This window comes from Hyposmocoma kahamanoa, unplaced genomic scaffold, assembly GCF_003589595.1.
Source record: "Hyposmocoma kahamanoa isolate Upper Pololo Valley unplaced genomic scaffold, ASM358959v1 92, whole genome shotgun sequence".
Taxonomy (NCBI): Eukaryota; Metazoa; Arthropoda; class Insecta; order Lepidoptera; family Cosmopterigidae; genus Hyposmocoma; species Hyposmocoma kahamanoa.
In genome coordinates, this window is record NW_020654748.1 from 12,702,483 (window position 1) to 12,729,156 (window position 26,674).

At 34.2% G+C, this 26,674-nt stretch overlaps 1 protein-coding gene across 5 annotated transcripts in view; it reads right to left on the reverse strand.

The window, feature by feature from the left end:
* The window catches only part of LOC113236790 (GATA-binding factor C), a 121,800-nt gene that overhangs the window by 90,302 nt on the left and 4,824 nt on the right, over positions 1 to 26,674 (reverse strand). For 4 of the 5 annotated variants that reach the window (XM_026472971.1, XM_026472972.1, XM_026472968.1 and 1 more), the window contains exon 2: positions 15,556 to 15,948. In XM_026472971.1, coding sequence (XP_026328756.1) covers positions 15,556 to 15,805 — 250 coding nt within the window. In that variant the 5' untranslated portion in view covers positions 15,806 to 15,948. Of the gene's footprint in view, positions 1 to 15,555; positions 15,949 to 18,806; positions 18,919 to 26,674 lie in introns of those variants that run through there. The other variant, XM_026472969.1, reaches the window with a different exon arrangement.

The following is a 26,674-nucleotide window of genomic DNA, read 5'->3' on the forward strand; positions in this document are numbered from 1 at the left end:
GTAGGAAATATCCTAGTTTACAGGTTTTCAAAGATCAAATTTTCAAAGAACATTACAATATAGGTACGCTACATGTGAATTAGAAATTATTTTATTTTAACCGTATAAATTATATATTAATCAATTCTTATTAATAATTATTAATGGTAATTAGAATAAACTAAAACATTTTAAATTATTAGAATTTTTGAAGCAATTAGAAAAATTTAAAAATAAGGTAAGATAATATTAGACATAACTGGTTGAGGACTTTAACATCTCAGTCACCCGTGACCACGGCACCTATAAAGGACCCAAAACGTTCGTTTATTTCATAAAGAAGTGTACGCGATTTAGATCCGGAAAATACTTTCATTTCCTATGAAATCAATAGTTATTTATTAAGAACGTATCCCATATATCCCATTAAAAATATTATACAAACATAAGATTAAGATTCAATAAGAAAGAAGATATCCATAATATTAACCTTAGAGCTAAGTCCAAACTTATGGTACCACGATTTCGTTTAACCGAGGTAAACAACTCTTTTATAGGGAACTGTATACGTTTTTACAATAAGATTCCGGAGCATATATTAAGTTTATCATTTCCTAAGTCTAAAAACTACATTAAAAATATTTTGATCGAAAAATTATATTACAAAATTGAAGACTAAGTGTTAGATAAAGATGTATGGAAAGACAACAAGGCTCCGGAATCCACACAAATTTGATTCAAAGTGTATTCCAGCATTTAAGTTTATTTGAAAAGAGTAATCCCTAGAGTTTCTTGCTCGTTCTTCTCAGGGAGGTCAGCGTAGTGAACGAGCAGTAGCTTAAATGTGTCGTTTTCAAGTGTAAATTTATTTTACATATGGAATAAATAATTTTTGACTTTGACTTTGATAAAAAATAGCTGACATAAAACTTTTTCAAAACAAACGTTTTAATACAAAATCACCAAATAACAAGTTGCATTACTTTGAAACATTGACCTCGGAACGTAATGCACGGAGGCTAGCAACAATAGTTGGCCGATAATAGGCGACTATGCGCCCGCGCACAAAATAACCGTCATCATTGCGCTGCAGGTGCATTCTTCAAGAAACCTTATACTGTATCAATATTACAATGTACCTATACATATCTTTATATGGAGATAAAAATTTTAGCCTTAGGTGAAACCACGTGAAGTAGAGTTTAGGGAAATCTTAAAAGTACTGGAAGTTAAGTAAATAAAAACAAAATCTACGATTATACAAAGATACAACGCAAGCACATAGAAAAAATTGTGAGGTCCGCTGGTTCGTTCCGTGGCGTAGTTGGTCTGGCACGGTATGCTAGAAGACGTCGGTTCGAATCCGGCTGGATCAAAGGATTTTTTTCTCTCCTTTATCTTTGTATTAATAATTATAACAAACTAGTGGAGTAATTTCACATAAAAATAATTGAATATCAATTCCATAAAAATTTAAAATCAACGATTTTCTTAATCAGTATTTATTCAACATAGCAAACTTGAAGAAAACCCAGCATTTTCAATGAAATTTTATACAGCTTCATTTGAAGAAGTATATAAATTGTAAATAATTGACAACAGGATGCGTTTTCGAAGGTCATTCATCACACATTCAAAGTAGGCACTGTATGACTATTTTCTCACTCTCGGCAATCTTCGTTTTTTCCCGGCAATCTTTTGCACTTGGTGCTGACCGGACGCACTGCATCGACTTTGAGCTAACTGCTACTTTATTGTGGTTATAGTTTTGTTAATTTGCTTGGTATATGGTTAAAGGGCAAACGTTATTATAAAAAAAGGTAAATAGTTTTACAGCTCTACATAGTTCACATATATGTTTAAAGTGCGACCGAATAAGCATCTTCTAGGCGAGCTCGTTTCATCGTAGACCTTGCCTTTGGTCCAGAGCTAAGTAGTGGTTAAAACAAGTACACTTACTGTAAAACATAATCAAAACAAAAAATATAGTACTTAGTTCTGAATTCAAATGACCAGACTTGGAATTTGTATTCGGGTGTGTACGGAATCCGAAGATTGCCGAGAGATATTAAAAAGTACTTAGTTGATCTGTACAATACCTAGCCTCGTACAAACACGTCCTTACCATGAATTCCGTGTTAACCCACTCACATACAAATACATGCAAAATACTAACTATGTGTCCATTATAGATAGTAAGCACGTTTATTGTCTTGCTTCACTCACACAACAACAATACCAATATAACACATTAAATGGATTAAAATAGAAACACTTATTACATACACGAATACATGAGAAAACGTCTCCACCTATATCATACCTACCTATACCATTGTATTATTCGTATTACATTATCTATTCTAATTCCATCTGTTTGGATACACGAAACAGTACAATTCCGTTTTAGTGCCAAATTATTAGGCAATAGTATACTTAGCTATCTATGCACATGGCACTAACACAGGCTTAGGTAAAGTTTCGTCTGCACGGTCGAGTTTCATCGTGATTAAACTTACAAGCCAAATACAAAACTGGACCGTGTAGACCGGTCAAGAAGACTGACAAGTTAGATCTTGACCCCCGCTTGCAATAAATAATATCCTCTAATAAAATGAACACAGATGTCAAAAGTACCTGGTGAAACCTTTGGGTGTAATATGTCACCACCAAAGTGCTAAAATTATAGCACTCTAAACATCATCGACTTTCGTCAGTCGCCATGGCCATGGGACTGGCAAAGGACCCGGAACGTTGGTTTTGTAAAAAAACAAATATACGTAATTTAGATCAGGAAAAAATAGTTTCATTTCCTATGTGTAACAATAACTAAAACCTAAGAACTCGATAAATACCGACCTCGTCTAATATATTATGCTTTACCTAGAATTCATTATTTTTTTATTGATGTAAGAGCTAAATAATAATATTATTACTCCGGTTTTTGTTGCGCTGCCATGTTTAAATTAATATATTCTTTTTTAGCCGATTTCAAAAAAGGAGAAGGTTCTCAATATGATCGTATTTTTTTGTATTTATGTTACGTCATTTACTCCGTCATTTTATATTTTTTTGGAAAGAGGGTACCTCAGTATTGGTCCCATTTAAATTTAAAGAAAATATTCCACCTCTAAGGGTGGCAAACTAGAGGATGATTCCGGTTTCACGCACTTTCAGGTAACTGATTCCAATAAAACTTGGCAAATAGATGTAATTCCACGAACTTTTGAGGACAGGTTATTTTAATACAAAAATTGTAATTATAAAACAAAAACAAAAGAATGAAGAATATTATATGCCTGCATAAGTGACATTCTTAACTTATATTTTTTTAGCACCGCTAAGAATCCTTTTTTTGACTACTGATTCTAATTTGGTTGTACCTAGCACAAGAAATTACATAGTTACAGAAAAGGCTATTGGTCCGATTGCCAGGCATATAATTTTACACTCTTTAATTTAAAGAATAAGAAATGCAGTACAATTGACAGCTTGCCGGGTTTCAAATTTTGTACTTTGGACCCTCTCATCGGTTATCTTTTATTATCGTCTTAAGTGGTTGAGTAGAATTAGAAATCTTAACGACAAATGCTTTAATAATCTGCAATATACGAAAAAGGAAACTACTTACGTCAGATTTAAAACATGAATCAAAATTGAACCATTCAAAATATTTAGGGTATTGCATCCAATTAATGGTTTTAATTGTAGCTATATGAGTACAGAACCAGAAAAGAAATGGGGTGCAGGCGACCGTATAGTCGACGTAACGACACCAAAGATTAATGACTCAACAGTCTAATAAAAGACAGAGCTAATTGAAACTCCAATTTGTTTGTTTTATATATTCAATATTGTTTATATGCATTCCACAATGTATCACATAGTAAAAGAATCACATCGTGGGCCCTTTCCTGGACAAAAAAGAAGAGAGTAAGAATAGGTTATTTTCAGTTGTTGCTTTGGGTTAGAAATTTTCGTTCAAAATTCATTAATATTATAATAAATTTTTTTGTTATTAACAAATCCTTTAGATTTCAAAAATATTTTATAATTTTTTTAATAGATTAGGCAATGTGTTATAAATATTTATGGACATAACGTAATGGGTTAGACGAACGTACAGTTAATCTAGATTTAGGTTGGATTAATCTATTTTTATGTCGTTCCTAATACATATTATTTTCGTGGGATATCCCGACGACAATTAAAGAAATGCTGATTTTTAGGTTTAAAGATTTACTTCTCACTAAGAATTTCCATTCACTTAACATGAAAAAAATAACAAAATAGAGTACAGTTGAAATATCGAACGACAAAGATTAATTATAAAAATTATTTTACATTAAATGGGTAATTTTTACTTATTTACAAATCTCAAAGATTAGAGAGAGAGGGTATTGTGCTTTTGTAAGTTTTACATGATGATTGTGAAATAGATGCCTACGTTACTATTTACAACATAACATTTGCATGTGGACCTATAGAGATGGCAATAAACGTAAAATTAACGGATAAATATCTACAATACACCGCCGTGTTAATAATAATAGAATACCTTTTAGTGACCTTTAGTTAAACGTCGTGCCATCTAACAGGGTATGGCGTTCAATCTCTTCTTTCATTAATCTACAGATCCAAATCAAGGAGCAATAAACCTCAAGTATCCAAAGCGATGGCAATCGCGTCTCGATGGCAACAAAGGAAGACGAATGCCACGCTTTCTTTGCGCAAAAGAGTGTCCATTCTGTGGCGTCGGTCGTAATGACTCTTTGTTGCTGGTAGCCAGAACAGCGAGTATAGAGCGAATAAATCATAGCGGCCCAGGAAATCATTCATCCTCAGTAATGTGCTGCGAAAATAGGCTTCCACAGCAGCGCAGCCAACGCCCTCTACCCTCACGTTAAAACTTTAAATTATAGCGATAATGAAAATATACCTCACTTGTAATTTTTGTGTAAGGCCCTGTACGTAGTTTTCAAGTCACGCTATGAGGTGCCTTTATTAATAACCATTATAAAAAAAATATATTAGGCTCATTAATTAACTTTGCAGGCACCTTGAATAGTACAGATTTCTTAGTCTTGGAAAACGTGCATTTTGTAGATCGATAGCACGATTTAAATCTATAAATTACTTTGGAAGCTTAGTACACCTGTGTGTAAAGTAATAATTATTGTTCTTACATTTTTATTTATGGCATCAATAACGCCAGCGTATTAATTGTTAATAACTTCTTTGTAACCCGCGCGATCGTTGGCCGAACATAAAATTAAACCATAGTCAATTAAATACAACACGGTAGAGTTCAACGACCGTTCCCATGACATTTTTGTCATAACTTCTGCTATGTCTGAAGTTCAGATTCCTACGACCTAACCACAACTCGATGTATGACAAATCGTGACAAAACCACCGACTCATCTACCTAATAACAAATTTTACATTTGCCGCTCTCTAAACTAGCAAGCAATTAAAAATGAACCTTATGATTACTCCCACAATGCACGGGGAATTAGACATTTGTGCTTAGAAAGTAGACTGAAGATTGTCAGGGTCAAGAATTCATGCGAGCCAGCCGCATGCCTGCGCTACCTTCATCCATCAAGCTCGATCCACATCACCTTCAACGCGGCAATCGACCGAAAAGACCCTAACCAGCATATAAATTGGGCAGAGACAACAATTACAACAACCACAAATATAACACATATAATACGGTTAGCTTGCAACTAGTTTAAGTACAATCCTGAAAAAAACGTAAAAATCGACATTAATCATAGTAACTGTCAACGAAGCAATACTACTAATATTTATTTCGCAATAAAAAACTATTTTCGTCACTACAAGCAAGTTTTTTGCCATAACTAATTCAAAGTGACGCTTCGGAACATTGTCACAAATGCAATTATTGCTCATTATCATGCGAAAGATGGGGGAAAATTAGCTCTGGCCTGTTTACTCCCACGTCGTCTCGCTTGCACCACGACCGTCAGATTTTAATATCAAATATCAATATTTGGATGCAATCAATCAAAGTTAATCACGCGAAAGATATAAAAGCAAAATGAATACATTAAGTTCTTAGTGAACGGCGTCGGGTGCACTCGACCGAACTCGGCCGGGGACCTTTTTTATGTCGAGCCTAATAATGACCGATTAGAAAAAAAGCTCGCTGGGAACTTGTGTACCCATTGTATTAAGTATATTGTCATGACGTAAGCAATTTTGAATATTAATTAGCTCGAAAACCAGCGGAAACAGATGATACAGAATCTGATAAAACCGATTATTGGACTTGAATTCTAAACAAATGCCGGGCAATTTAAAAAGTTAAGTAATTGGGTCAACTTGTCCAATGCTCGCAAGCAAAGGTGATCGATATTATAAGAGTGGGGCGAATTTTGAACACGACGAAAGAACAGCCATAAAACTAACCGTAGTTTTGTGTTCTATTTGTTGTAGAACCGCCATAGATTTTTCTAATCGTGACCGCTGTTTTCATACCACCTAATATGGGCCCGTTACATTCGTGTTCAACCTTTGTTTTACAAGGTAATTAATAATTATAAAACTCTAACAAAAACCTTGCGTTCGTCAAACAAGACTAAAAAATCACATAGTAGGCGTGCAATTAAAATAGAGTTGCAAAAGGTGAAGGGGTTTCTACTATTGCGATTTGAACATAAGATGGGCAGGAGGCTCCTAGTTGCTGTTGCGTCACGATTTTGGCCGCTGCGTCTTTAAAGTGGCCGCCGGTTAAATGTATTGTGACGGCTTATAAACGCCCGCTCTAATGAATAACGGGGCAGTTTGACTTAATTAATCGTGAAGTGCTTCTGCTCACAACTGACTTTCGATTTTTCTATACAATGCCGCCTTATTCAATCGGTTTACTAATTGTCTCGAAACTTAAACTAATCTACCTTAAAAATGCAAATAAATAGTTATTTATAATATATAAATAAATAGCTGCAATGTTGTTGTCTGATGCGTGTGCTTGTATTGAAACCTGAGCAAGCGATGGTGTGTAAGATTGAATTAAATATAGAATCCTGATTGGTTTAAATACAGAATTCTGGGCGTAGTGATTGTTTCAAGGCACAAGACGCAAAACAACTTTGCTGCTAAGCGAAACACACAACTTTTCACCTCACTATAGCGAGAAAAATGGTAGATGAAAGAAAAACAGTTGAACTATAATAAACAAAATTAGTTATCGTTGTCAAAATAATGTCAACAATAATAAAAATAAAATATACCAACGGATTTATATTACATAAATAATGTACGTGTCATTATGTTTTTTTTTTTTCAACGAAAGAAAAAGTGCACCTAGCAGCACACTCCATCGTCAAATTCGAATTCGAAAAAACGCGTTTGTGCGCAGATTTCTAATGAGAAAGAAAACCTTTCCAAGCTAGTGAAGTGAAAAAGTTATTTATTTATTATATGGACATGAAAACAGTAAACAAGCAAATAACATTGATAAGAGTTAAATATGATTTTACAAAGTTCTATGCCACCAGATGGTAATTCTACATTTATGTTGACACATTGTAAAGTAAAAAGAAAAAACTACTATTCATATTTTGATAATAATTTACTTACTACTAATGCGACAAGGGAGTGGGTGATTATATGTGTCTATACTAGGGGAATTACTTCTCATTTCAATATTCTGAATCTTAGTTCAAAAATATCCAAGCAGGAGATTTCATAGATATTTAACACAATTAAAATTTGCCATCCACGGGGTTTGAAACTATACTTAGTGAAACAAAAACTATGATGGCAAAAATACGCGGTAGTGACCCGTTTGCTCTAGCAAGATGTCTTGAGCTATGATGTTTGAAAGTGATAAATGTTTATTTACAAAAAGCAAAAACCCCTAGACTTTCTTGCTTATTCATCTTGTGGAAATCAGCCTTACGAATGAGCAGTAGAGTTCAATTAATATGACGAGTTCAAATGTAATATGCTTATCTATGAAATAAAGATTATTTGACTTTGACATTCTCATCAGGGGGTTATAAATAATGTTATTTTTGTTAGGCGTTCGGAGATTACACCTTGTAGAGAGATCTATTTTACTTAAGAGGTAAGGAGAATCAATCTCGCTATTAAGACCCTTGTGCAAATATGTGAGGTACTCTGTCTTTTACGGCGAATAAGCAAGGAAAATTAAATGAGATCGTTTTATGTTTTTCATTTAAGATATTCTCCAAAGATTATATCATGACGGAAAACATAGACTTATATTATATGAAAATCATATTCAGATATCACTGTCAAATTCAAAAATCTATTTATTCATCAAGACAATATAGTACATTGCCCATATCAAATTACAAGAAATATATACTTAACAGGTATTATATTATATATAAATACAGTATGCTCATCATCATGATGTTCTAAGAAAATGAATATTCATCCATATTTGAATCCATTAAATTCGTTGATTTTGTAAAAAGCGTGATTTTCAAAGTAAACTTTTATTTAGTTTTTGCCTAAATGCAGCCTGTTCCAAGTCAGTTAACTGGTGATTTATTTTTTATACATCTTAATTTTTATATTTATATCTTGATTTCATGTTTTTAGCCGACTTCATAAAAGGAGGAGGTTGTTTATTCGACTGTGTGTATGTTACCTACATGATTACGCATTTGTGAACCGACAGTGCACAGTGCACTTTTCGGTAACCGATTTGAATAAAACTTGGCAAATTGACATACCTAATTCCACGGACTTTTGAGGTCGGTTTTTTATAAGTGTTACTAATCTGATTTTATTTGTTACTAATTTATGTTTATTTCTAATGTTATATGTATGTGTCTCTGATCTCTTCGATATATAATTTTTCGTTTTGTATAGATATAGGTACGTGGTAATAGTGACCTATCTATATACAATGGAGAATCATTACTCAATATTTGACTAAGCACTCTCTAGCAGATACACGTTTATGAATACCAGCAGAAAGGAATATCCCCAGACCATTTAAAGTAAAAACTATAAATGATTGAATGCAAGCATAAATCACACTTAAATTACTTTCTTTTAAAAGCCGTGGCAGCTTAAGGGCGCATTTATTCGACATGAATTTCATCGCGCGCGGCCGTCGCGCTGTCGCCGCGCGGACCGCGTGAATCTAACTATCATGGCAAAATACGCTCTATTTATTAACTTTTACGTTTAAACTAAAATGAGTCGAATGAGTTGGTTATACTCAGCGGCCGCCCGGAGATCGCGCGGCGGCCGCTGTTGTATTATTCGGAGGAATTTAAATACTGTTTAGTAAATAGAGTAAATACTTGACTAGACTGCTTAGTAAATAGAGTTCAGGTTCACCATTAATATACATGAAAGCGTGGTAACTGGGCGGTCGATGCGCGCGGCCGCGCGAAGACTTTTGCGTCGTTTAACAGGGCGCTATTGGTTTGACCTACCGGCTAGCGGCTGTCAAGCAGAAGCCGTAGTTTCGAATCCGGGCTCGCACCTCTGAACTCCCGGAATTTACATATGTAACTTTAATTTGAAATTTACCGGTGAAGATAAACATCGTGATGGAAACTGCATGTCGAATCTCATAACCTTCGATGTGTTCAAATGAGTGAAGACCCTAACCCGCATTGGGCCAGTGTGGCGGATTATAGCCTAAACCCTCGCCAGAGATGACACCCGTGTCAGCAGTAGAATGTGTAAATGGGTTGATGAAAACACTTTCTTTATTTTGATTCCCGGGCCGGGAGAAATATTTGTATGGCCTATACTTATTTCTCTCGTGAGTTTGGGTGTAATTTGTGGTTATCTATGTGTGATTCCATGGCACCCGCGACACAGGGTTTCCCTAGTGCGGGGCTATGTTAAGTGTGTGCGTTGAGTGTGAATGTGTTGGTTTGTAGACGACTGATTGTATACTTGTTGGGAAACTATAACTTGAAGCTTTTCAAGGCGCGACTGAATAGGCATTATTTAGGTATGTAGGTATGTTATATCGTCGACCTCCTCTTCACTTTCCATCAGTGCCTAAATTCTGCTAATTTTAAATCACTTCAGTTGTGTGTCGATAGAGTGTCAATGGCTAGACTTTGTGCGTTTGGTATTCAGCTAAAAGTTAAAAGTAGTGACTTGCCAGTGGTTAGCCATTGAGATACTGTTCAACTGACATTGAAATTTTTTGGTATTCTGCTTATTCAGTGACGAGTCGGTGCCACGTCGTTAATGTAGTCTATTAATATATTTATTTATTATAAGACTAAATTTCCCGACATTTTAGAACCTGACACGCGCGGCCGCCGCGCTATTCAGTGTGGGGCAGGGTTGATGTGAACTTGAAAAATAACAAAATTCCCGCGCCTGAAACGCGTCCGCGGCCGCCTCTGTGTGGCCAGAGCATAAACGAATAAAAATTAAGCTATACAGAGTAAGGCAACATCAATCGTTAGTGTTTGAATGAATTACCATTACTGCCATTCCACTGACACTCTATTGAGACTCAACTGCCATTGCAAGTAGATTTTGGTGGAATAGCAAATTTCATCATAATTGCAATAGGAGTCTTCTATCTGGAGTCTCAGTGGAATTACAATGACCAGCTAGTTCAAGAAAATTTCCTGAATTGGGGTTCAGGTGAGATGGAGGTCAAATATGCACTTATTTTTTATATATTAAAAAAGCGTTATTACAAATATTATCACTATGTAAAGAATGAGTCAAAGTGTCTTGAATAACATATCCCAGGAATATAGTAGATTTAGTGTCATTGTTCTTTTCTGTAACTTTGTATTATATTCTGTGGTAATAGTTTTTATTAAGAACTATGCCGTTTATAGTAAACCATTTAGTAAGACTATAGTCTATATAGTAGGTATACCTACATATATTTTAGATAGAACATGTATTTTAGATTAAACAAAACGGCATTCGGTGAGTTAATCAAAGGTGACACAAGTAACATTTGTGTACACATAACAATTGTTATGGAATTGTCAAAACTCGGAAAAGCGACATGGTAGAGTGTGGAGGTGCGTCTGGAAAGTTAGCAGCAATATTCCATTTCCGCGTGGGCGCGCCTACAGTCAGCTGCGCTTCGGTGACATTGCCAAGCACAGAAGTGACACAAGTTTCTGTTTCAACTACATTAAAAATATAAAGTTGAAACCGTTAGTATGAGATAATCTCAAATCGTAATTTAATCAATCGATGAATTTTTTTTTATGTTAAATATTCGCATTTTTTGTACCGGCTCATACAATATTTAAAATTGTTGCACGTCAAAATCTGTTTAGCATTTTTTTTATTTTGTTGCCGTGGTAAGAAAAGTCGTCATAACTAATCGGAAGGTGTTCTCGACTGTAAAGCACTTGTATTCGCGACTGTACAAAGATAATAGGCAAACTTTGAACATAGCTGCGTATTGTTCAATAACTTTAAATCTACATGTGTTTAGTAAGTTATTTGATTATACTTTCGACTTGTTTGGTATTTGGAAGGAATTTCAACATTTCCATTTACACAGCTTAGAAATTGATACGATTTTAATTGTCACTTGTAGGTTAGTTTGTTTCTAATCACGAGTTCAAACTTTTTAAAATGCTTAAAATTACAATATCGTTATCACATAGGTATATCATAACCATCCGTGTATATCTACCCACTATGCCAATGTATCTAAATATAAAATATCTACAGCGTCCTCACATTAGGCGTACAGGTAATAAAATTTGAAATAATCCAAGTTTATGAGCCGGGCGGCCGGGTGCGCAGGCGCATGGGAGGGGATGTCGCACGGCCCCGCCCCCCGCGCTAATTGCGCCAATCTGCGGGACGCGCACACACGCACACACGCACCGTGTACACGCACAACAAATTCTAGCTTACCAAGATTCATTCATTGCAATCATCGACGTCAGTTTTCTCTTTTGAAAATTGTTTAAAGGTCTTAATTTAATATTGGAGTTTGCGATAGATGGTAAAATTGATTATATTTTTTTTAAATCGACATTTTTAAAACGTAATTAAATTAACATAAAGTATGAACGAACTAGAATTACCTACCACTCTTATGCAACCCATTTGACACGTATCAAATAAAACTCTCAGACCGAATGCAACAGGACATGTCCACTGCGGTCTGTAGGACAGTCAATCTCCACAAGAATAGACGACAAAATTAAGAACACGGCAAAAAGGAAAGCAGAACAAGTTAATTGACGTTAGTTAGCAGGCAGGCGGTTACCCTCATTCTCGTCTCTTTTACCCACGATCCACTGTTTTACCGACATTTTTACTGTTTTACCATCCGAGCTGGTAATTGAAAAATATTCATTAGCCTCCGTCTAGTGCTGCAAACTTGTAGCCAGTGAAATAAAAACAGAAATGAACATCGTTAAAGAGCTCTACAACCCGTATTTGTTTTTTACATAATGAAATTGATTTTTTCATTATTTGTAAATTACCTATGCAGTTTCATTGAATTTATACTTTATGTTTCCACATCTTTTAATTTCTTAAATAAAACGTGTCTGCTAAATACCACCTCCTGAAAAATCGAAATTAAAGATGTGCAACAAGAACATAGAAAAATTCGTAAGGTCTGCTATAGTCGTAATCTTGATACAAGTTTTTATTGAAACATATGTTTTACACATAAATAGGTATAAAAACAGGCATGCAATTTCATATCAAGCTAAGTATTGTATTTTGTATTTGAAGGTATGTAAAAATCATTTTATAAATTTATATTTCATTAAACAGAAATCTAAAGATTGTTTGCATTTAGTTAAGTACCTAAACAAATCGTTATGGTTCGTTCCGTGTAGTGTGTAATTTTTTCTTAGTGTTCGAACTTTGTATTAATAATTATAACAAACTAGTGGAGAAATTTCACAAAAATAATAGAATATCATGGTTGTCAAACATAGTAAAATTGAATAAACTTAAAAACTACTACATCCTGAACTTTGTATTGGACACGTTGAGAACAATGATTTCAAGTACTCAATAGCGTAACAATCCAATAAAATATCCATGATAGCATAATTTCAATTTTAAGTCATTGTTTTAAAGGTGAACACATGCGAGATTGGTGGAAGCATGGATTGCCCAATGAGTGTGAAATTGCATTGATCCGATACCCGTGTTGAATAATGCGTTCGTTTTCAGCCTGTTACGATACCATTGAAATGCGGTTTTTTATTCCATCACGACTGAGAAAAAGAAATACATCCTTTCTGTGAGCGTCTCATTGAATTACACGTTTGTTTTTATATAATGTGTGGATCTGAATAGGCCAATTTGAATTGATTTACTATGGCTGTTAACTTTTAGTGTCTTATATTTCATTTTTAAGTAGAGTTGCCATAAAGAAACGAAGAGCCACAGAGATGTACTATATAATCCAGTAATAAGTAACCGGCCAGCACTCATTTATTTTATTAATTTATTTACTTATTTTTGGGACTAGACTTAGGATTTAGACATGAATTAAATATAATAATGTTGAAACAGTGACACAGATACTTATACCGAATTGTGCCTCTTTTAAAGGTCACTAAGGCATGCAAACGTGGACACGACAGAAAAAAAAACAAGTTGATCCAGTGAAATTAAAAAAAAACTATTAAATAACTATATTTTTTTCTTATATATAACGAGACATTAAAGTACACCTAAAATAAATAATACCACGAACACAAAATCCAACTCAAGGTGTAAAATTTCAGTAGAATCCACACGTTTAGTGAAGATAAAAAATGAAATAAAAATTACTATAAAACTGATCCAGAATGAAATAAATAATTTTGTTTTCGTCATCAATCGTAATAGGGCGCTATAAATTATAGTAGCGTGTCAAAGTGAACCCTATCGAGTTACATGGACGCTTAGAATCTTTGGGAGATATTTAAGTTAAAGCCATTTAAATTCGTTGTGAACAAAAACTTTGCTGTAGTATCTATTTACTTGTTCGGTTTGATAACTGTAAGGCAATTACTGATTATTGTTTAATAAGTAGCTATGTACGAACGGTAGATTATTCGCGACGGCGTGTTAATATTTCAAACTTCTACATTTAACTTCTGCGTTGATAAACATAAACTACATCAAGGACACAAATCTTTAGATATCAACATTTTTAAAATTTTAATAGTTTTTAACTACTTCATTTTACGCAATAAAAGAGCTATATAACATAGCTAGGTCAGCCATATTGTTTGGAGATATACGTAAAACTACAAGAAACAAATATATGCTACATGTAGGATAGGATAGGCAGTGGACAAGTGAATAGCTCTGACATGGGCCGTAAAGCTGGCGGCCAGGTGAAAACGATCCGCGTTGTCATCGTAGCCACTTTATGGGCCTTCCGAGCGCTTTATAATGCGTTTTATAACTCTTCGCCACTCTCGCAACCACACTTTAAACGCGCCGATCCCAAGACATTTTTAAAAAAACCAACAAGTCACCTCGTAACGAACAACCCATACTTGCGATGGCATTTCATAAAATTAAACGAGTAAAAAAAGAAGACATAACATTAATTAATGTTTTTTCATATCTCGTTTTGAAAATCAATGTCTGGGGTAATTTTATATGTGAGCAGTACCTAATCGTGCCGCCGTATGACAAAATTTACCAGATTTAGATGTAATCAGAGTGACAAGAAGCCGCTTCGAAGCACCAGTATCGCCCTGATAATTTAGTGGGTACAAACACCAAACTACACAAGATTGGGCTCGATCCGGTCCTCGCCCGGGACGCCCATAAACTACGATACGTAACGGCTGTGAACGCGACGAAATCAATTCCCAGTTCCGATTCCGAGAAGTGACACAGTTTCACGAGTGTCACATCACTACCGACGCACCGCTAAATAAATTGTGTGTCTGGCCCGCCGCATGCCAATCTAGGCCCTAACGACCCCGCTCTACGAACGCTCATCCAAATGAGCAGTTAAAATATAAAGAAGAGCCACCTGTCCCCGAGAAAAACTTTATAGCCTCCATAAAATTTAAACCTCAGAAAAAAGTACGGACAAAGTTTTTTTCCTTTTAAGGATCCATTTTAGATCGTGTTTACCTAAGCTGTCACCTTAGAGAATGGCGATTTTGACTGGTTGGGTCTGCTGAATTAATTGTGGAGTTTCGAAGAGATATCACCTGATGTGCGATAAGCGCGACAGACGGCTGCCTGTGCCACCGTCAGTCCGGCAATTTGCTTAAACACTGACAGCTTCGGTCGCGGAATTAGAGGGCCGTTCAATGTAATTGTTATATATCCAGTTCTGTGAAAAAGTTTGAGACTAACAGAATTTAATGATAAATATGGCTTAATCAATTAACATATCTGCCTTCTTATACAGAGTTTTCTGAGGTTATATTTGCCTACCTGCCTATAGATCGCACTAATAAGTAAGTGTATTCAGTATTTTAAGTAAAATCTTTTTAGGATTACGGAATTTTGGTCTACCGAGCGAGACCAATGGTGAAAAGGAAACCATTACAAATTCAACTTGTCCATTTGTAAGAAAAGTATAAGCATTAAAGTATACAAAATTAATGTTGAACTTACCATGCGAGCTGACGGCGGCCGAATAGGAGGGGTGCATTTGTTGATGGTAGTAGCGGGCGCGGCTGTGGTGTCCGCCCTCGAGCGGCGAGTGGAAGAAGCCCTCGCCGTTGGCGTCCGCGGTGGCGTCGCCGGCGGCCGGGCTGCCGTTCACACGGCTCTCGTACCACCGCTGCTGCAGCGCGCCCGCCGCTCCGCCACCCGCGCCGCCCTCTCCGCTCATGTCCATGTCCGCTCCCCTCTCACACACCATGCATCGCTTTTATAAACACACACTCTGAGTCCACTGCCCTATCCGCATTTCAGTCTCACGCGTTTGAATTATACCAATAGAGAGGTTAGTCTCATCGTTTATTCACTAATAACTTAGCCTTGCCCAGTTCATACTGATCGAATCTGGAAAAAAAGATCCAAATTTTAGTCACGAATGAGTATAATTATGTACATGGAAATAACCCCTACAATAAAAAACACCCAAAAAATCCCTATTAGTACCTAATGATAAATAGACTTATCAATTTTCGCAACATCAAAGTAAAATAAATCCGCCGTTTTGTCAAAAACGAGACAATCAATTAAGATAATAGTTGTGGTATCGTAAGGCGAGATATCGTTACGCTCCTGATTTGATTACCGATACGAGAACACTCGATACCGTCGATAAGCGATAACGCGCATTAGTTAGCTAAGCGCCCGTGATTTTTATGGCCGCTACAACTGCTAAAGATACCAATATCGAGAAATCTGTCAATCATTTAATACTAAATATCAAGATGGACCTATAAATACTGTCACAGTAAATAAGTAAATATTCCTAATTAGTACTAAACAAATCTGCGTAGCTTTCCATAAACAGACTTCAAAAATGTAACATGCAATTGATTCTTTGATCATTTGTTTTGCACGAATTTACTTTGATTTCATTTAAAGATAGTGTATAGTTTATCTTATCTGTAAATTTTGTTGTATTTAACGATGAACAATTTCAGTGCACGTGCGGTATAACTAAAGAAATGAAAATAAACCAATTAAAACTCTCTATGAAATTAGAAATCAGTCATAAAACGATGCGATTTGAAATATATTCCTTGTGTCTGAATAAAGATATTAGCTCGTCAGAACACAGCAAAAGAACTTGCAGTACTTGATAAATACGATCTCAACTAAATATAAAGACGGATACGAAACGGTGCTTATTCGGACAGTAGTCCAAATAGATTAACATATTAAAACAATCTTACATGTTCTCCAAAAAAAAAAAACCAGTAGAAGCTAGTGAACATAATAAATTTATTATTTATAATTTTTTAAGTAAATACTATAAAAACGCTAACTAGTTAGTATTAAACCTTGATACGAATTGCAAAAAAATAGGTTGTTATTGCGTTGATAAAAGTTATCTTTTTTAGTAACGGTTGTGGACTCCGCAATGTATAAAACTCTTCAATTTCTGTCGGCATTATGAACAGATTACAAAATCACTTGATAAAGAATATAATTACAAATTAAATAATAAAAAAATAGCCATTTTTAATTTTGTCATTTCTCATTATTAATCATCATTAAGATATCACACGCCGATAATATTGATTGACCTTCGATCTTAAGAATTAGATTAAACACGTATTTCCAATATGAGTGTTATTCAATTCCTTACAATCATTAAATTGTAATAAAAATTGCCTCATTACCTATAATTAAACAAAGTAAAAAATTTGAACATACTGTCATTCCACTGTAGTGCTGATCACGGACCTCATCTAACAAGTAGAATTAGTTTACAGATATAATGTCAACTAAATACCTATTTAGCAATATTTGTGGAAGATTAAAGATACAAGACTCGAATTTACAGTGAAAAAATCCAATTAAATATGTATCGATTTAGCCTCTAATGTTAGCAATAGAACGGGTACGGCGGCTGTTTTGAATTTGGAATGCGCATTCTATGCTGGGTGAGAAAGTTTCAAAATGGCCACTTAAAGACATAACGTTTTCCCGCGAAAAAATGTCAAATACTAAACTATTGACGAAAAATAACAACCTAAGATCTAACAGTAGGGCCAGTGCCAATTAGAAGCCTGTCCGGAAGAACGAAAAATTTTACTACAACCTGCATGCTTGGCGACGGGTAAACAGATTTATTTTTCGAATTGTTCTTGTAGCTATTTACCGTAAACACGATGTTCGAGGTGATAAATAAATATGTATACTTAATGGGATATGGACAATTTTTTCTACATTTCTATATAAATAAATAAAACAGACATGTAAATGTATAAGTCAGCCATGACTATAGGACCTGTAAAGAGCCTAAAACGTTAGTTTTTTTGAAAAAACAAATATGTGTGATTTACATTCGAAAAAATAGTTTCATTTCCAATATGTAGCACTCGCAACATCAATTTATATTTATAACTTCGGTGATCTTAGCTAAATACTCATATGTCACAATAAAATATGGAACATGAAAATCAAAATAACGCTCAAAAAGATAAAGACAAAATCAATCATGCTAAACGAAGTGGCTTTATCTGAAGCACCCAAACTTCCTAGTAGCTCTGTCATTTCTATATCTATACGAAGATAAAGAAATACGTGACCTATCTAATGCGTTGACGTACTGCTCTATTTTTTTTAATAACCTATGTTGTCCCCTGCACACATACGTTAAAAAATGTCACAAATCTTAATTTTCGTGTCCATAAGATTTGTAATATTTAGACATTCTGAAGAGAATTATAGACTGACTCAATCATCGACAATAATCAAATAGATAACTTTAAAGAAGATAATTTATAATCATTGAAATTAAAATCGAAATCTAAATTATTCTGACACGGTGCAAGTATAATTAATTATTCAATTAATTGCCCTAATTTAGTGTAATGGCATTAGTTATTTGCTTATGCATTTATTTTAAAAAATATGACACAAAGAAAAAAAATCATTTTGAACGTTTTGTAAAATCAACAGGATAATAAATCATTATACAAAAAAGAATTTGTAATTAAGTGTTAGATATCTTAAGATGGCAAAGAGTAGATGCCAATCTTAAGATATGAAAACCAAACAAAATGTTTGAAAATTTAAAAAAAATAAGTTATTTTACAAAGTGAAATCAGAGTTTGATTTTATTTACCTTTTCAAATGACAGAACATACAAATAAAGATATTACGCAACATTTCACACACTAAAACGGATAATAGACTATATAAATAAAATAGATCAGACAAACGATTGAAAATCTCACCAGTAGCAATCGATAAGATGAAAATCTCGGCTGCAGATAAACAGAGGCTATATGGTATTAAAATATTAACGTGTTGATCCACTATCACAACCTGCCGAGCCGCTATCGGCCGATCGACTGAATAGGATTTGCAGATAAAGTAAATACAAAAAAATATCGCAAATTACGTCTATTTGACGTGATTTGTTCAATATGTAGATAAAAAAAAGATAATATTTGCCAAATTTCACATTTGTGACACATCTAATAAAAAAATTTGGTACGTACCTAAGTATTACATGTTTGCGCATTTCGAAAAATGAATTGAACTGAATTTAGTGTTTTCTAGTCCTGAATTGTATAAAATCTACATAAATTTGCATTTTCATAGTAATCCAAAGTATAAATAATAAGTATGTGGTCTTACAAAAGGTAGTTACATATTTTTGAAATTAAGAACCATATAGATATTTTTTCAATTGCCTTATGAAATTAAAGGATTAATGGATGTTCATTGTTTCGTGTTTAATCTTCAGAATTGTTGGTTTTCTTTTTTGTGCAAACATAATGCGCATGCAGGAATTTAATCTTCTCTTTTGCTCTTTCAAACACGCTTTCCACAATATTTACGTATCAATTCCACGGGCAAAAACATATTTACTTGAAAACGTACCTTATTTCTATGTTCTGTAAAAGAATTTCAAGCTCAACAATGTATAGCAGTTTTTTTTGTATTATTGAATACCACGATGTTTTTACTACCATGATCATCATTATATGCAACCCATCTATATGTCCTACTACTGGGCACGGGTCTCCTCTCAGGGGGAAGTTTAGGCCATCGTCCGCCACGCACCATTTCTTTTTACATAAGGTCGACGAACTAACTAATACACGAGTATTTTGTCTAAAGTATTAATCACATAATGTCGTAACTGTTAAAAATATCATGAGTCCAAAAATACATTCCCAATTACTTCAAGCATTTCACAGGCCATCATTGTGATATTGTAGAGCGTACACAATGCATTCTTAAGTTGAGCACCGATTATTAACTTTATTTGCTCCTCAACGCAGCTCCATCGATCGACGATATGAACAGTGAGCGATGCGCATGCGCATGTTAAAGCATGTGTTTTTTATAATAGTTACATGCTACAAATTAACATCCAATCGCATCGTTTAAACGTTAAACACATTTATTACAGAAATATACAAATATTCTTGCAAATGACATTAATTTACAACTTCCAATCTATATTGGTGAAGTGTTTTAACATTAGTCATAAAGATTTAATTACAAAAAAACAGACCTACCCATCTAGATAGACACACCTATTTCCGTAACGAGGTAACCTTCCAATCGATAGTTTTTTAGATCATCCTATCGACCGATGCATCGGCGCTATCAGTCATACCTAACCTTTGCGATCGCGATCAAAATCCATTGATATGCGCAGTAGCAACGATCGCCGTAATAAATCATCGCTGATCGTTACAGTATTACGATAAAAATTCTCTGCAATGTGCAGTTAAGGTTTAAAATCCACTTATCGTCGTGGATTACACTTTTATTTAACGACTTTCTAAATAGGTTTCGTTTCATGATAATTTACTATAGAATAATAACTAACAATAATAACATGACAATTCCCAATCTGCATCAGCAAGTGTGGCGTGCTATATTAAACCCTAAAACCTTGTCCTAGAGGAGACCCATGCACAACAATGGGACATTTGTTACTGCATGTTCCCTCATATAAAGTGCATGAAACAAATTACGTCCTATGTGAAATTTTATAACTTTCTTATTTAAGCATAAAAAGCTTCTTTAGTAAAATCTTTAAACATTAACATTATTTGATCTCAAAGATATGAATGTGCACTCTTTTCAATTAACGACATTTTTTTATGTATGATATATATATTAATTGTTGCGTCTATATTAGTTGATCTACAGATAAATTATAAATGAACTGCATTCAACACTAACAAGTAACACTATCATTATGTTTAAGCATACTAAATTAGTATTTGGTATTCAAATAATATTTAATTTTTTTTTATTATTAGTCTTTTCTTGTAACGATTTCCAGAAGTCGATTAGTTCTCGTTTCTGAACACGTTTTCAGGTCAAATTACATTATAATTAATATAAAATTAGTACGCAAATGTAATCAACATTTAAACTGCCTCTGTGGCCGAACGGTTACCATGCCGGACTGCCACGCAGAGGTCCCAGGTTCGATTCCCGGGCCGGGAGAAATATTTGTATGGCCTACATTTATTTCTCTCGTGAGTTTGGGTGTAATTTGTAGTTGTCTATGTGTGTGTCCATGGCACCCGCAACACAGGGTTTCCCTAGTGCGGGGCTATGTTGAGTGTGTACGTTATTATAAAAAAAAACTTGTTTTAAAAACAAGTATCTAACTTAAAATTATCAAAGTTAATTTATAGAAATCAAACATTTTTTGCGTAGCTCAACAGATTAAAATATCGATTGATTTATTTTATGTCTCAGAGAAAAAGGATCAATCATCAAAAAAGATGAGCGCTTAGATTTTTTTGCCTGCTGCTTTTACAAATTTAAAAAGATCATTTAAATACATATATATGTTACTGTAAAAGCCCGTATATTGGTTAATCTTAGGTTCTACCAGTAACCTTAGGATTTACCGACATGAGTCGGTAAATGTATGGATTTATAAAAGAGGGACGATTTTTTCGGGCTTTTACCATTACAAATTGGTACATGCTAGGTTTTACCATTGACGGCTGGTAAACGTTGGTTTTGGGAATAAAACAATTTTGTAATAAATAATAAAACAGTACTTTTCAATCATTTTATTTAATTTAAGGATCAGTAAAATGTTTATATATTTTTATGTATCAACATGAGTGTAATGATTAATCATTTATATTACTAATCAGTCAAATCCTTACCTATTTCAAATTATTTTCATTTGGTATTTTTATTCATAAATTTTTACTAACTAGTCATTTTAAAAACACCTTTAAAGTACTTCTTGAATAAAAACAAATATATTTTTACATAGGTCAAATCTTGGTTGCGCCCCAATTCCCAAGCGCCCCCATTCAGTAGGTTAGGTTAGTATATGAAAAAGCAGCATCCAGAAGCGAATTAATTTGCGTTTCCGAACTTGTTTTCAGGTTTACCCTTAACCTTTTTCAACATTTAACGTGCCTTTGAGGTAAATCCTAAGATACACCAAGTGGATGATGGTAAAAGTGCGAATTGAACGGATGATCACAGAAATGTTCCGACTTTTACCATTGAGAGTTGGTAACTCTTAGATTTTACTCTAAAATCTTTGGATTTGCCGTAGTTCATTCTTTTACACTTACATATGTATGCAATATATAGGCATAATTATATGGACACTAACACAGCTTTGTGCTATTAATAAATACCCAAGGATACAACAAAATACACGAAGAAACACAGGCACAGACGGAATCGTATGTAGGTATACATATTTTAGAAGCAGTAGAAGTCCTTGTGAAAGAGTTCGTCCAGGTTAGAATTGCTACCTCACCTATTCCTGCCGCAAAGCAGTAATATCAGCATTACTGTGTTCCGGTTTTGAAGGGTAAGGGTGCTAGGTGAAATTACAGACACATAGACAACAGTGTCTGGTCTCAGGTTGTGTGACTTGTCTCAGGGTGACGGGCGCGGTGGTAGTAGCCCTCAGATATTTGCAATTTAAAGCTCTGAGTGGCACTGTAACTGTTATAGACAGACGTGTAGCTTACCACCAGGCGCAGACTTGTTCGTCCCGTCACTTGATGTTACAAAAAAATATATATTGTAATGTGGTTAAACCAATAAATAAGTCGTGGATTAGTTTGTAATTCGTAAAACACGGTAATAATATTTATTTCTAAGTAATACAAAGCCAATCAGTAATGGTATGACCTACCGCCTCTCAAGAGAGGCCGTGAGGTCGAATCCCGCTAGCACTTCTGAGTTTTGGTGAGTTTTAGTGAGAACTGCGCGTCGCAGAAGGTTGACAACCCTCGGAAAACATATGAAGTCCCTAACTAAGGCCTAAACCCTCGCTTAAGAGGAGACTCGTGCTCAGTAGTGATGAATTGAAAGACGTATAAGTAACTTATTTTATACGCTACCTATGTACAATGGCACGAAAGTTTGTTCACTTAAGCGTATAGCGCCCTAGAGTAAAGCATTTCAAATTCTAATACTCTTATAGGCAAATCCGCTCGCAGGCATCATCCAAATAAGATAACACCTAAAGATAATCAACTGATCATATTATTATCAAGTTTTTAAGATAAACAAATGGCTATTCTCGCTATAACACACGTCGACTATCTCAACATTAGCCTAACTTCCAATTAAGGTAATTGATTCGAGCGGACCTCCGCGGGTTTGAGATATATAAAAAAACTCGTGTTCGACACTATCTCGAGACCTTATCAGGGCTTGATGTGGCTAAACGGGCTTTAGGACTTGTTAGCTAAACAATATTTTGATAAACATTTGACGTGTTATGTATGTGTATATGTAAAATAAAATATTAAATATTTTTAGTAGCACTAGAGCTCGTTGTGATAGAGTTCGGCACATGTTAGGCAGCTATTATGAACATATTTTATAAGCTAGTCTGAACAATGATCTTGTACTACTTATGTAGTTAGTAAGTACTTAAAAAATGTGGAGCGCCACCTAAAATTTTCTATACGAATATTATACGCGGTTGCAATCGACTTGAAATTGTAATACTACAATTGGTCAATATTACAATATTTTCTATTTGAATGACTAAATTAACAAAAGGCTGTATTGTTGTTTCTAATTAAACAGACTTTCACCACGGGTCGTGTCGTCCAGCGGTCTACGCCAATTTCAAACTAGGTACAAGTCTAGATTCAAATGGATTACGTCATAACTGCAACCTACATAAGTATATTATTTTCTTATACGTGAAACCAAATACTGCTGAACTCAAAATGGTGAAATTGAGAAGACACGACGAATTGTAGCAGTAGAGCTCATATGAGAAAGTTCGTCCAGGCAAGTACTGCCATTTTATCTATTTCTGCCGCCAAGCAGTAATGTGAGTATTATTACGTTTCAGTTTTAAAGGGTAAAGGTGCTAGTAAAATTACAGGTACATCAGACTTGTTAATTCATGTCTCAAGATAGAGGACGCAGTGGCTGTGCCCCTCATATCTTTGCAATTTAGAGCTCTCAGTGGCACTACAATCAGACGCACGAGTAATTCGTCCTGTCACTTGGTACCATAAAAAAACAGGTCGGATTATGTTAAACTAAGACAAAAAAATTGAGAGTTTATGTAGTCACAGTTTTTAAACGAATTTTTAGTTTAATACATTTGAGTTTCTTAATAATTTGTTACTGATTATAGCTGATGGCTCTATAGCGAATGCTCAATAAATAAATAATAAATTAGGAAACTAATTAAACAAGAACTGTGACATATAATTATTGAGCTATGCACACGAGCACTCGTATCAATCTTTGCGATTATCAAATTCAACTTTAAAGCGTAAAAATATGTATTTTGTTTTTAAGTTAGAAGGTCTTGTCACTTCATTGTCGATATTTAATTTTAATTTGATATTGTAGACATGTAAACATTATTTTATATTTAATTTAATCAACATGGTTTGTGTTCAATTAATTCATACATTTTACTCTAAATATTCAAGGATTATGGTAATTTTGCGATTTTGTACACTTGACCTGAAAACAGAATTGTGAATTATATTGCAAGTTCCTTTATAGTAATCTGGTTTGTGTTTCAATTTCATAAAGCTGTTGAGTCTGTCTTTGTTAAGTTAGTACTGTACCTCTAACTAACTACCGTGTAACTAACTGCCTAAAACCTTCTTTTTCAGTTTTTAATGTTCTCAGTGGCTATAGGCTAAACAATCTCAACACAATGGTTTTCATATCTAGGTGTCTTTTATACTTAATGTAAAGTATTTTTAAATTTTTTTTTATATCTTTATGTCTACTATTTACTGAAACCTTCTTAGGTATAATTAGCAACGGCAGAATAACACCTAATAAGGGTTTTACAAATAGCTTACACCGTACTCTTATGCTAAGAGTTGGACTTTTCTGACTTATCTTTTGTAGAATATAGTGAAAATTAATAACATCTTCCACTTGGAAGGACATCTTATGACGTCACAATAAAACTTATTTTTACAATATGTGTAAATTTATAATTACCGCCGATTTTTCTTCAAATTTAAACACTTGTTACGCACAGATGTGTTAACAGGCTTAATTCAATTTTGCCGAAATTACAATTACGTTCATGTAGCGCCTAATGAGCGGTATGTTAAATGAAATAAAGCCTTTTTATTTCGTCTACCTTTCCAATATTTTTATTTACTTTACTTACTAGTAACTACGTTCAGCACAAAACTTGCATTTTTATGTATTTTGCCCATAAGCAAGTAATTTATTGCGATTGCCTAATCGATGAATAATAAAATTGCACGTGCGAGTATTTTAATTGGTTGGTAATTTTACATCGTGTAACAATAAACTGTTATTTCACACTTGAAGTAAGGGCAAGCGCGTTGACAGGAACAAATAAGTCTATAAATGAGAATCTCAGTACAGAGTACTAAAAAAACCGACTTCAAAAGTTCATGGAATTTGATCTTTTTGCCATATTTTATTGAATTCGGTACCGGAAAGTGCGCGAAACCAGATTCATCCCCTTTTTTTAGAAGTTTGCCACCCTTAGAGCTGGAATATTTTATTCAAATTTAAATGGGACCACTACTGAGGTACCCTCTTTCCAACAAAAAAAGAATCATCATAATTGGTTCATAAATTAGTAGAGTTATCGCGTAACACAGATACAAAAAATACAGATCTATTTTTTCCGGTCTAAATCGCGCTTATTTGTTTTAACGTTTCGGGTTCTTTACTGGAGCGCAATTCAGCAAATTTTCATGAAATCACTGACCTTTACAATTCCATTGAGACTCCATTGTGATTATATTGCAATACTTACTGCTTTTCTGCTAAAATCTAGTTTGCGATGGCAGTTGAGAATAATTCAATCACTAACGATCGATATTACCTTATTAAAACTACCATGGAAATTACTATGCATATATTAATTTTTATCTCGTTTAATCAACAACTTAGTCTTCAAATTAAATACATATATTTTTAATACGTCATCGACGTACCATGAAATAGACGAAGACGAAGAAGTTTTTAAGTCAACCGAGGCCTGCACAAAGTACCCTGAAAGCTACCTAAGAGTTTCACCTCTATGGACCTACGGCAATTGGAGCTTTAGGACAAACCTAAAGAAGACCGAGCATTCTGTGCCTGATTGTATTAAGTTAAGATATGGTTTGAATAAAAGCCATGTTATTCTATTTCAAATGTAAAAAATTAACCTAATTCTCAATCTGGAAAATGAGAAATACGTAACTAACTAATAACCCAACCTAACCTCTTAAAATTTTGCTCACTGTCAATTGTCAATTTGTCAATTTTGGTTTCAATGAAGTTTAAGTTTTAAAATAGAATTTATAACAAGACATAAATATTTTAAAATAGTTGTAAACAACTAAAACATGCTCCCACGAAAAAAAATTCGAAATGGACTTTTGTCATTCAAAACACCGACGGTATACTTAATCTATTAATTGACACCACTTTCATGTTTTTACATCTGGGCTCAAGATTGTATGGAAGTGTATCCGTCTTCTTTACTTATGCTCCTAACATTGTACATACTGAAGCCTTATATTACTAACAAAACTTAAATCCGTGTTGTATAATTTCCATAAATACATAGTGATTTTGTTTTATAAAAATCTTTTTTTGTAACTTAGTGGTGTAG